General features: G+C 33.5%; 1 protein-coding gene across 3 annotated transcripts; it reads left to right on the top strand.

The window, feature by feature from the left end:
• Positions 1 to 5,820: 5,820 nt before the first annotated feature.
• On the top strand, positions 5,821 to 13,228 carry LOC111281189 (histidinol dehydrogenase, chloroplastic-like). Of its 3 annotated transcripts, none has more exons than XM_022868837.2 (15): positions 5,821 to 5,894; positions 5,996 to 6,086; positions 6,817 to 6,938; positions 7,045 to 7,097; positions 7,198 to 7,270; positions 8,181 to 8,282; positions 8,359 to 8,460; positions 8,565 to 8,636; positions 8,713 to 8,775; positions 8,905 to 8,946; positions 9,714 to 9,773; positions 9,889 to 9,999; positions 11,315 to 11,485; positions 11,735 to 11,825; positions 12,603 to 13,228. In XM_022868837.2, exons 3-15 carry the CDS (start codon positions 6,846 to 6,848, stop codon positions 12,884 to 12,886), a joined length of 1,317 nt encoding a protein of 438 aa, XP_022724572.2. In that variant the 5' UTR covers positions 5,821 to 5,894; positions 5,996 to 6,086; positions 6,817 to 6,845; the 3' UTR covers positions 12,887 to 13,228. The 3 variants fall into 3 exon arrangements, with proteins under 3 accessions (XP_022724572.2, XP_022724571.2, XP_089613131.1); XM_022868836.2 differs by having other exon boundaries at positions 5,978 to 6,086; XM_089757005.1 differs by having other exon boundaries at positions 5,978 to 6,086; positions 7,045 to 7,101.
• The last annotated feature ends 114 nt before the right edge of the window (positions 13,229 to 13,342 follow it).

The raw sequence follows: 13,342 nt of genomic DNA, 5'->3' as shown, positions 1-13,342 counted from the left end.
AGTGAACCTTCCCTGGATTAGAAAGAAATCTGCTCACTACACCAATTGTATGAGCAATGTCAGGCCTTGTACAAATCATAAGATACATTAAAGAACCGACTGCAGAAGAATAAGGAATACTAGACATAGCTAGTTGCTCTTCCTTAGACACTGGACAAGATTTCTTACTTAGATGAAAATGGTTGACAAGTGAACTGCTAACTGATTTAACATGTTGCATGTTAAATCTACCAAGTACTCGTTCAACATACTTTTCCTGTGACAACCACAGCTTTCCAGCTCTTCTATCCCGAATAATGTTCATACCAAGAATCTGCTTTGCTGGACCTAAATCCTTCATATCAAAGGACTTAGATAATTGTTCTTTCAACCTGCAAACCATACTAGCATCTTGTCCTACAATCAACATATCATCAACATATAATAATAGGATAATGAAGTTACCATTAGGGAATTGTTTAACATACACACAAGAATCCGTTGCTGTTCTTTTATAGCTATGACTCACCATAAAAGAATCAAACTTCTTGTACCATTGTCGCGAAGCTTGTTTCAAGCCATACAAGCTTTTCTTCAATTTACAAACTAAGTGCTCTTTCCCTTTCACTTCAAAACCCTCAGGCTGATTCATATAAATGTCATCCTGCAAATCACCATGCAAAAATGTAGTTTTAACATCAAGTTGCTCAAGTTCAAGATTCAAACTAGCTGTCAATCCCAGTACCACTCGAATATAACTCATTTTTACAACTGAAGCAAAAATCTCATTAAAATCGATGCCTGGTTTCTGAGAAAAATCTTTTACTATCAATCGAGCTTTGTACCTCACTAGTTTGTCACCATCATTTTTCAACTTGAACACCCATTTATTCTTTAATGGCCTCTTCCTTGTTGAAAGTTTAACAAGATCATAAGTACTATTCTTTCGCAATGACTCCATCTCTTCTTTCATTGCTTTTAACCAGTGCTCTCTATCCGAAATAGCCTGCACATCTTGGAAGCTTTCTGGCTCCCTTTCACTGGTAACTAAAATAAAATCTGAACTTGAATACCTGGTAGATGGCCTGCGCTCTCTATTAGATCTCCTGGGCTGAGACTCTACATCACTTAATACCGAAGGTAGCTCTCCCTGCTCAACACTCTCAGGTAGAGAGGATTGCTCCTCCTGCTCAAAACTAATAGCATCTGGCTGATCACCAACTGTGGCTGGCTCATTCATATCTTCAAGTTCTGTTTCTTGCTCATTTTCACCATCTGTGGCTCTTTCCTATGAAATCTCTATCGGTGTTGAAACATCACACTCAATAGTAACTCGTGTAGTCTTCTCATTTTTCTCAAGGTCTGCTATGGTTTCTTTTTCATAAAAGACCACATCTCTGCTTCTGACTATCTTTCTCTTTACTGGATCCCATACCTTGTAACCAAATTCTTCATCACCATATCCTACAAACACACATTGTGTGGCTTTACTGTCAAGCTTTGATCTCTGCTCTTTCGGAACATGCATTAATGTTTTACACCCAAAAACTTTCAAATGAGAGTATGAAGTATCTTTTTCTGTCCACACTCTTTCTGGAATGTCAAAGCCCAAAGGAACTGATGGTGACCTGTTAAGTAAATAACAAGCTGTGTTGACTGCTTCACCCCAGAATGACTTTGGTAATTTTGCCATCCTCAACATACATCTGACTTTTTCTATAATTGTGCGATTCATTCTTTCAGCTATACCATTATGCTGCGGTGTTTCAGGTTCTGTCTTCTCATGCCTGATCCCTTGCTTTGAGCAATACTCTTCAAAGCCTTTAGATGTGTATTCCCCACCATTATCAGTTCGAATACACTTCAAGGATAACCCTGTCATCCTTTCAACCATGGCATGAAATTTTTAAAAATACTACAGTACCTGACTTTTGTATTTCAACATATACACCCAAGTCTTACGTGAAGCATCATCAATAAAAGTAACAAAATATCTGCTACCACCTAATGACTCAACTTCAATGAGACCACATACGTCAGAATAAATTAATTTCAATCTATTTTCTTTTCTCTGAGAACTTTTACGAAAAGAAACTCTATGATGCTTACCAAACAAATAATAATCACATGAATCGAGAGACATACCTTTGGTCAAGGGAATGAGAGACTGTCTTACCAAAACTTGTAACTCTTTTTCACTCATGTGTGCCAGCCTCTTGTGCCACAAGTTTGCTGAAGCATCATTTTCAACGGTATTTACCTGGTTACTGTTTAATTGCATCCATGTCTTATACATTGTGCAGCATAGTTTTTCCCTTGTAACTACCATAGATCCTTTGAGAAGCTTCCACTGTCCATTCTTTTGTCGGCTTTTATATCCCTCCTTATCAAAGACATTAATAGCAAGCAAGTTCATTCTCATATCTGGAATGTGTCTGACATCCCTCAAAGTTAACATGCAATCGGTACTAGTTTGTACAACAATATCACCAATCCCAACAATCTGTGACACATTTTTGTTTTCCATCTTGGTACAACCAAAGTCTCCTGCTTTGTAAGTTGTAAACAACTCTCTCTTAGGAACACAATGATATGTCGTTCCTGTGTCAACTATTCACTCAATGTCGGGATCACTAACATGATTACAATCACCATGTGTACAAATCAAAGTAACTGAATCACTATCTGAATTCACTGCTGCAACATTGCCATCATCTGAACTCTTGCCTTTCTCATCTTTTCGCTCTTGCTTCAAGATTTTACAATTTCGTTTTATATGACCTGCCTTACCACAATAAAAACACTTCACTTTACCTCTAGACTTGGATCTATGTTTAAATTTACCACGACCTTTTGGGTCTTGACTTCTGTCGATGTTTCTACCCTTGTTCTCTGTAACCAGAGCTTGATTCCCAAAGTCTACATCTTTTCGCCTTACTTTTTCATTAAGCATATTATCTTTTACCATCTCCAATATCACCTTATAATCAGGAGCTGAATTAAGAACAGTCACAATTAGAGTATTTCAGCTGTCTAGCAATGAACCCAAAAGAAATAATGCCTTCATTTCATCATCCATTTTAAGCTCTATAGTAGTCATCCGATTAAATATATCTTAAAAATCACTCAAGTACTTTGTAACAGATCGTTTATCCCTGTACTGTAAAGTTACAAGCTTTTTAACAAGCATAACTTTATTCATACCTATTTTTCTCTCATACAATGCCGCCAATTTTTTTCAAATAATGTGAGCATCTGACTCCGGCGCTACATGATGGAACACGCTGATATCAACCCATTTTTTAATTATAGCCAACGTCTTTCTATCTAGCTTCTTCTAGCTTTCATCTTTCATATCTGTTGGTTTAGCCAAATTACCCAATACTGGCTCATACAAATCTTTGTAGCATAGATGATCCTCCATCATAGGCTTTCAAATTGAATAATTCGATGCTGTCAATTTTATCATGGAACTTGTATCACCCTCCATAATCCCAAACAGAATTTACTTCTATCTTAGGTTACTTTTGTATCGATGTCTCAAAATAACCCTCGCTCTGATACCATTTGTTGCGCCTGAAGCAATAATCACAACAATACAGAAGCAATAGACAACAATCAATAATCAAATACGCAGAAAAAATAAAGCACACCAAGATTTATGTGAAAAACCCTCCAGTGTAGAGAAAAAAAAAATCACGGGCCACCAGAAAAATCTTCACTATCAAATAATAATTATACAAAGTTCTTCTCTAGCTAAAACTAGAGCTAATCAACAACTAGAGAAACAATTAAAGAAATCTCACCAAATAAGTGACTCAACAAATACACCATGGATTTGTTCATAGAGAGCTTCAAACCCGATCTTCATCGTTCAGAATGTAGAACTCTGAATCATAAACCTCCTGACAAGGTTCCAACTCAATCAGACCACGGATCGACTTCCGTTCAACCAACTCTCCCTTCTCTTTTTTCTCTCTCTGCTTTTCCTGGCTTTTCTTCTTTCTCTACTTGGTTTTCGACACACACCTAAAACAACCTCACATCTTTTTTTATTAAGTAGCTAGAGCTCTGTGTAAAATAAAAGATCAAGGCCCATGGCCTTTACTTTGTCCAAAACCACTTACATGGGATTGAATTACATTTTCCTAACAATAACCAGTCCATGAAAACCGATTTTCGTTTGACAGTTTGATTTATTCTCATTGAACAGCCTCAATGAGCCCAGCTTTTATTGCCATAGCCACTATTCTTGTATATCTTCAGCTTGTGTTCATTGCACGTTGAGGAGTTCTCAATCAAACTTGATTGTACTTGTCTTGTCCATAACTCCCATGTACTAAAATATAATCAAATTCATAGAAACTTGGTAAAACATGCTCAAAGTGAGAATTCACATATTCAATTTGTACAAAACATAACTATATGAAAATTCCAATTTCTTCGAATAATCTCATTCTTTATAGTTAATAAAGAAATGAAAATTATGCACCTTGTAAACAATAATTTTGAATTTAGATTTCAAGATTATAAATCCAAAAATCAAGAACACAGCCCAAAGTTGAGTAGTGAAAACAGGTTGAGCACTCCATTTTTTTTATTTTCTTCATTTTTCTTTCTCAATTTTCTTGTCTATAAAATAATATTAAAAAAGATATGAAAGCTGAAAATAATATTGTTTAAAATTTTGATATGATAAAAATATAAAAATATATTTTATATATAACTCAAATTATAACATGATATAAATACAATACAAAAAACATCATTGATCAACTTAATCTCATATACGAAGGTATTGTTGATTTCTAGTATAAACTAGGGATGGCAATGAGGTGGGTTTTTATTTGTCTCAAATCTGATAATTTTTTTTTATTTTTTATATCATAATTTGATCCAACTTGATATTATATAAAATTGTACTCAATCTGATCCGATTGAAAATTAATAAAATATTATTTTTTAATATAAATAAAAATTAAATATATAATATATATAAATATAAAATTAAATTAATAATTTAAAAAATAAATTTTTTTATATATGCTGGATCAAATCAAAGTAAGTTTACTAAAAACCCTGACCCCGACCCGATTTCTATTTTTTGTCATTATGACTTGATTCGAACCGAAACTCAATTAAAAAAAATTGACTTTCTAAAATCATATCGAATCAAAACTCTTTGAAATGAATTGGGTTGCCATTAGGGTTGGCAGCCCAACTCGAGCCCGACGGTTTTCGACCCGACCGGACCTCATAGGGTTTTTTTTTTTTTTTAAAAATCAAGTTTCGAGTCGGGTTGGATTAAATATTATTAAAAAAACTCAGGTTTGGTCGGATTCAGGTTTTAGGCAAACTCAACCCAACCTGATATTATATTAAAAATTATTTTTAATTATTTTTTTAATTTTTTATTTATATATAATTATATATTTATATTTAAAAAATAATATTTTATATTTTAAAAAATAATATTTTATTAATTTCTGGTAAGATCGGATACAATTTATATAAATATCAGATCGGATCAAGTTCAAGTATAAAAAAATAAAAAATTTTCGAATCTAATCGAATTCGAATTTTATGATTATAAAATTGAATCAAATTTAAGGTGAATAAAAACTCGCATTGACCCTACCCGTTGACAACCTTAATTGACATCTCAATCTAAACCATGAGTTAAAGAAAGAAAATGGTATTTGGAGTTATTTGAAATAAATACACGGGTTTAGGAAATAAGAGTCAAAGTTCCTAGTTTGGACATTAAGATTTTTTAGTTACTTATTGTCGAAAAAGAAAGTTCATTTTTAAACTAAAAGGAAACAAAATCAGGGCTCACTTGTGTGTCATCTGTCTCGCTCCGCAGTGTGGCTGGGTGAAATGCAGTGGCTGTCGCCGCCATCTGTCACTCACAGGTATTCTTATCATCATAAAATTCTAAAAATAATTTCATTAATATAATAATCAGCTGATATTGATAGATTAATTTGAGTTGAAGGTTGTTATGGATTCTCAGCTTCTACGATTTAAACCAGCACACTCTCTCCATTTTCGTTCCTTCACTGCCCCTCATTTCATCCGTATTTCATCACTCTCTTTTCCTTCAGGTACTTCCTCTTTCTTTTTTGACTTTCTTAAATGCTATTGCAGTTGTTGAGATGATATGAACATGATTGGAAGCTTGTATTACTGATTATATTTCCATAATTGAGTTTCCAATGGATTGGTTTGTTCATTGCATCCGAGCATTTGGCTCAATCGTTGTTGCATGCTCAAAGAGCTAGGTTTGAATCTCTTTCTGTTTTTTGGGGATAATTTCTGGTTTTGAATCTCATTTACTCTAAAATTGTTATTTTTGTATTGATTAAAAAAGAATGCTTGTTCACATATATGTTAATTTCTGGGTGTCTAGGGTTTAGGCCATTTTAATTTCTGTAATCGATTACTTTTAGGCCATGTTTGATGCATGTGATGATGGATAGGATAGGATGATAATCATCTTATATTATGTTTGATTTGCATCTAAAGAAAGGGATAGGATTATAAGGAGGATTAATCATCCTCTTCGTATAGGATGATTCAATCCTCCTATAAAGGATTACTTTTAATCCATGGGATTGAATTTACATATCTTATTATACCCTTAAAAATTACATCAATAATTTAAATTGTGTAAACTTTGAGAAAGGATAATTTTAGCCAATAAATAAATTATCCTATCTTAATCTTTGCACACATCAAATATAAGATAGGATGACATTATTTAATCTAATCCTATTCATAATATCATCTTATCCTATTCTATCATAATCTTGTGTACCAAACACATCCTTACAGGATTGGATTCTAAGAGAATAAAGTGTGCAATGAAGTCTTACAAGTTATCTGAACTTAGTCATGCTGAAGTAGAAAGCTTGAAGGCTCGTCCTCGCATAGATTTTTCTTCCATATTTGGCATGGTGGGCCTATCTCTTCTTTCCTGTATCATCATTTACTCTTTTCTGATACATTGTCTTTATTCCACCCCTGCTAGCTTTTAATGTTCATATATGATATGCTTCTCAGATCCAGCCGATAGTTGACGATGTCCGCACCAGAGGCGATGCTGCAGTTAAAGTGTCGGTGCTGCTTTCATTCTTTATATACCTTTTTTTTCCTCTGAGCATTTTCGGTAATGTGGTTAGAATGCAGTTGTTTACAAATATATATCTTTTGCAGTTATACCGAAAAGTTTGATAAAGTTAAGCTAGAGAAAATTGTTGAAAATGTCTCAAAGCTTCCTTATCCAGAGGTACTTTTTTGAAGATGTATTGTCCTTGGAATTTCATTAAATTTCTAGTTTGTTTATTGATTTTATTTTGTCTTCACTTGGCTTTTATTGCTATGCTGTTGGTGGTGTAGCCACCTACTTTTGAAATTGAAGAATATATATAATTAGTATAAAAAATAAGTGTTTTTCCTATATAATTAGGATATTGACACCACTAAAATTTTTTAAATTTTGTTAAGGAAGGGGTCAAAAAATAAATTCATCTTCACTTTTACATTCATTTTAATTTGAGAATTCCAATAGTTCTTTCACTATGATTATAAGTTTAACTTGTGAGTTTGAAAAAAATTTTAGCATGCATTTCTATTGATCTTTTATTAATCTCATGTTAATACTTATTTTTATTTAGTTTCGTTACTTGTTTCTTGTTGAAATTCTGTCTTTTTCACCTTGTTGTCATCACACTTACTGGCTATAATTTTTATCCATAATTATCTCTATAATACATATTATGAGTTTGATCCAATTTAGAAATGATTGGTATGTTGTACTTGATGTAATAATTATTTTATATGTAGTTAGTTATTCAATACTACAAATGTTATTTTGTTATGAAAGAAAAAAAAAATTATATCATCTATCTACTTGTATTATTTTCTAAGATTTTGATTGACATGAGAGAAAAATGAAAAAAAAAAATTTATATAGCACCGCTACTGAAACGATTGAGATAACTTTACTTTATGGATAAATTGTAAGAAAATATTTATTTATTTGAAAATTGTATTATATTTTGGGATATTTTCTTCTATGTTTAATTTTGTCAATGTTGTATTAAATAACAAACATTATAAATAAAGAAGATAATACTATTATATTGACCCACTGACAAAAGTTCCTGGCTATGCCTTTGTGTGCTGCCATGTCTCAGCTTGACCCAACTATTAAAGAGGCGTTTGATGTGGCATACAACAATATATATGCATTTCATCTTGCCCAAAAGTCAGCAGAGAAGAGTGTTGAGAATATGAAAGTAAGTTAATATTACTGCTTCATTATTGCATATTCCTTATATTGTCAACATAATAAACATCTCAGTACTTTGATAGGGTGTTAAATGCAAAAGGGTGGCTAGGAGTATTGGTTCTGTTGGTCTTTATGTACCAGGGGGAACTGCTGTTTTGCCTTCAACTGCTCTAATGCTTTCTGTTGTAAGTTGATCAAACGAATTTCATCAATTATATTTCTAGTTCTCTGTATGTTTAACAGTAGATCTAGATAGATTTGTTTGACCTTGGTTTATTTCTCACTCCAGCCTGCACAGATTGCTGGATGTAAAACTGTTGTTCTAGCAACTCCTCCAAGCCAAGATGGTGGCATATGTAAGGTATTTTTATTTTTTTTCTTATATTGAAATAACATATAAAGAGAGAGAAAGAGCTGATTAGTGTTTTCCTATATAGGAGGTACTATATTGTGCCAAAAAGGCTGGTGTGACTCACATTCTTAAAGCTGGTGGAGCTCAGGTCTGAAAGCATGAAAGATATGCTTACACATTTTGTGTTTGAACTTCTATTTTTAGCTTTTTTTTTATATATAAAATTCCTATCAGGTCTTAACTTTCTTTATAAAAAAAAAAAAAACTGAATTAATAGGCCATTTCAGCCATGGCTTGGGGAACAGAATCTTGCCCAAAGGTAATGATTTCTCATTAACTTTTTCTTTATTGAGTTTTAATACTGATAGTTATCTATGGCAATTTTTTAAAGACTTGTGAGTAGTGATTTCCTATGAGTAAGTTATTAATCAGAAACCAAGAGTCTTTTCCTTTGTGCTTAATTGATTGATCAAATTCTTTTGTATGTTTTTACTATGATATCTCTAACCTGAGGTTTGTACATTGTGTTTCTCCGTGACTAATCTGTTTTTATGCATCGATTTCATGCAAGTGTCTGGGGAATTGCACAAGCCTTCAGTTATTTATGCTAGAGTGATAATTTAATTAATCCGACACAAGTGCAAATCTTTGGCAAGACTCATCATGCACAATCAATTTCCCTTTCACAGCTCTCTCTGTGTTTCTGTGTGGATAAATTAATAGCATGCTAATGTAAATAAGATAGGTAGTTATGACAAAAGATGCTGAAATGCCATGACTTTAGAAAGTTATAATGATGATCAGTTAACTTGTATATGATCAGAAAGCTATGCAACATGTTTATGGTCCAGTTATTTAGCCATTTGATCATGTATACCAGACTAAGAGGTGTCTATTATACCCTATGTCAAAGTACTTCTACAACAACGGATGGGTTGTTCAAGACTTCAAATATAATTAGTTGTTGAAGGCATTATAACTCAGACATAATAGTGTATGTTTTAGGGAGAAAGATAATATTTGATTTATCATGAATGCATCTTTTTCAGGTTTTTATTGGTGTTAAAAATTTTGCCTTTATTGCAGGTTGAGAAAATTCTCGGACCTGGAAATCAGTATGTAACAGCTGCCAAAATGATGCTCCAAGTAAGTTCTGTTACTTGCTCTTGGAACTTGTAAGTTTGATCCAATCAAAGAAAGTTGTAGAAACGCATTTTCCTCTGCTTGATTTGATTCTACTGCTGTTCCTATTTCCTCACAGAATAGTGAGGCTATGATTTCAATTGACATGCCGGCTGGCCCTTCAGAAGTTTTGGTTATTGCTGACAAACATGCCAGTCCTGTACATATAGCTGCAGATTTGCTATCCCAGGTTTTCACTTGTTTCTCTTTAGTTCGAATTAGCTCCTTTTTTACCTTTTTTTTTTTTTTTGAAATTAGCTACTTTTTTACTTAAATTTTAGCTTAAGGTTTTTGTCATCATTTGTCTTTACTATATTGATGGGCAGTCAAAGTACCAACTCAAGGTTTCTGCTTCTTCATGAAATACTCCAGGACAGCAAAGGCTTTGTAATTTACATAATTTCTAAAGCAAACTGAAGTTAATGACCTTATACACTTATATATTTAGTAGGATTTTTTTTGGCCTTTATCATGAACTTGTAAGTGGTATGATGACTTTCTTTCTGGAAATCCAGATGCTAGAACCTCACAAGTTCAAGGTCAGTTTGTGCATTTATGATTTTTATAGCGCTTTTATTGCTATTAATGGATAACTTCTGGATTGAATATCACTATTTACAGTGAAAGAATTCTTTTTGGTCACCATGTTTACAAAATAAGAGTTAATCATATGAATTGTAGTCAGGCCTGTTGAAACCAAAAGAGTATATTGGATTGAACTGGCCAAAGTTTATTTAGCCTTTAGTGAAGGGATTGGATCTTGCTAGCTAGTTATAATCTACTATTTTGTGGTCAAGGATCAGTCAAGATTTTTCATCTTTCAGATAGGGGAGTTGAAGTGCAAGATCATCTATGGTCTTTGGTGCTTGGACTTGGGAGTGAGTGTTGAGCATTAAAATGTTTTTGACACTGATCTATTGAACTTTTTAAAGTTTTTCCTTGTATTTGGAGGGTCAAGCCCCATACCCTTCTCTGACATGGGCATTTTAGGCAAAATGAAGAGTTAGCGCAACATAATCTATTGCTTTTCACAGTTTTTTTTTCTTTTAAACATTGCTTTTCACAGTTTTAGTTGACCTTCCAAGTTACATGTGCGTGTGTTTTTTTAATAATCCCTTTTTTCCTACTTTTCAATTTTCTCGAGTTTTAATTTTAATTTTAAAATGGAGAATTATTTGTCAAACCAAAAGTTTGCGAAATAGACTATTCAATCCTTCTTATTGTGACACCCATATTATTGTTAGAAAATATATGTGTTGGAGCATAAAGCATAGTCTTGATATAAACTTGCGACTTTTATGTCCCCTAGGGATGTGTCACTGGCTAAACTTGGGATTTTCAGTTTACAACCATCAAATTTGAACCTTGGGAAGGGAGGGTAGGATTATGGGAATAGAACAAGGTTGTCTTCCTTTAGAGCTGAAGGTCCAGGTTGGCCCCATCTGTCCACAACATAAAAAATCTTGCTTCTATTGGACCTGATGTATTGAATCTGCTATTCTCAGGCTGAGCATGGCCCTGATAGCCAGGTTGTTCTTGTAACAGCTGGTGATGGTGTGGATCTCAAGGCTATCGAGGAGGAAATTAATAAACAGTGCCAAAGCCTTCCGAGGGGAGATTTTGCATCAAAAGCACTAAGCCATAGTTTCACTGTTCTTGCTCATGATATCATTGAGGTTAGTTTTCATTTTCCTGCCTGGTTGTTCAAAGCTCATACACTAATCTTTTTTTTATCCCTATTTGCATGCAATAACTTTAAATGGTGAATAAAATTTTGGCTATATGTCTAAATTCCAGAAGTTCTAACTTTTTCCTACTTCTTGTTTATTTCTGATTTGGTTCTAGCAATCATGCAATTCAAACCGAAGCATATAAAATATCTTATCTACTGTTTTATGGAATTTCTCATGATCTTTTTCTTTTAGGCAATCTCCTTCTCAAATTTATATGCACCAGAGCACCTGATCATGAATGTGAAGGATGCGGAGAAATGGGAGGGTTTTGTTGAGAATGCTGGTATTTTTCTAAACTGCATCTGTTGGCTATATTATCTCATTATAGCATTTTTCTCGTTGTCACAATAAGCATTATGATATCAATATGGCTGTTAATTTCTAGCTTGAAAATTCCCCTTTTGAGTTTGTTGCTATATCACTACAACATTTTATTGGTCAAACATTTGAATGTCATGCTCCAGCTGGTTTCTCATTTGCATCTTTAAATTTCCTTGCATCCTGTTTTATACATGTATGGTGTAATTGGTCCAGATCTAAGTGGAGAACATGCAATATACATTTATTTTCATGCTCCGATCAGGAAGTCTAAATGTTATAGATTTGTTGGAAAGCTGTTGATAGCAATTCTGAATGCAATATACATGTATTCTCATGCTTCAATCAAGAAGTCTGAATGTTAGAGACTTGTCAGAAAGTTGTTGATAGCTCTTCTGAATACAATATACATATATATTCGTATGCTTCAATCAGGAAGTCTGAATGTTATAGATTTGTTGGAGAGCTGTTGATAGGAGTTTGGAATGCAGTATACATGCATCGTAAAACGTTATAGCTCCTTATTACCATCAGTTTAAGCCAAAGAAGTTCTAGGTTGTTGTATGCTGACATTTTTAAAGTGCTACATCCACATTTGTTGGGCATGCAACTAATGTAGTTGCATTTGTTGGGTCTACAAGTAATGTTAGCCTATATAAGAAGCTTTTTTTTAGTGCCAAATTATATTTGTTGAGCTTTTGATGGCAAGTATTTGTAAAGAGCTTTCCTTCTGCTCCTGCAGGTTCTGTGTTCCTAGGGCAGTGGACGCCAGAGAGTGTGGGAGACTATGCAAGTGGGACAAACCATGTTCTTCCAACATATGGCTATGCAAGGATGTATGGTGGGGTGTCTCTTGATTCTTTCCTTAAGTACATGACAGTACAATCTTTGACAGAAGAAGGCTTAAGAAACCTTGGCCCATATGTGGCCACCATGGCTCAAGTTGAGGGGCTGGATGCTCACAAACGCGCCGTGACTCTCAGACTTGAAGATATCGCGGCCAATCATGCTTCAAGTGTGAGATGATGTATGTCCAACAGATCCCATTGCTGTCCCTTGCACTGCCATGCAGGTGATCTTAGAGACTTGGGTTTCTTTTAATTTTCCATTTCATTGGATGATTCCTGAGAAACTCATGAATGGAGGACACCATTTGCTCTGATGAAGTATTATTAGCTATGAACAGGGAAGAAAAAGGGCTTTTAATACTGGGAAATAAAGCTATTTATATCTATGATGTGTTTTCAAAAAAAATAAAAATAAAAATTAATCATACATTTGGGAGAACAACTGAATTAAGGATAGATACAGGATTTTCATGGAGTGTGATAAATAAAATAAAAATATTTAGTTATAATTTTTTTCTTATATTATAATATTGTATAGGTGTTGGTAATTTGTTGTCATACTTATAAAAGTCAAAGAGGTAAAAAAAATTGTGAATAGTAAATTATGATTTAGGTATTAGAAAACTTTGAAGAG

The sequence above is a fragment of the Durio zibethinus genome, chromosome 28, assembly GCF_047325235.1.
Source record: "Durio zibethinus cultivar Kanyao isolate XHJ-2024 chromosome 28, ASM4732523v1, whole genome shotgun sequence".
Lineage (NCBI taxonomy): Eukaryota > Viridiplantae > Streptophyta > Magnoliopsida > Malvales > Malvaceae > Durio > Durio zibethinus.
The sequence above is the reverse complement of the archived record's forward strand: the minus strand, read 5'-3'. Positions and strand labels throughout refer to the sequence as shown.

Excerpts from the sequence above, each read along its gene's own strand:
- LOC111281189 (XM_022868836.2), top strand. The coding sequence starts at position 5,984 with ATGGATTCTCAGCTTCTACGATTTAAACCAGCACACTCTCTCCATTTT. Across the intron at positions 8,947-9,713 it reads GAACAGAATCTTGCCCAAAG|GTTGAGAAAATTCTCGGACC; the intron begins GTAATGATTTCT and ends CCTTTATTGCAG. Across the intron at positions 11,486-11,734 it reads TTGCTCATGATATCATTGAG|GCAATCTCCTTCTCAAATTT; the intron begins GTTAGTTTTCAT and ends TTTTTCTTTTAG.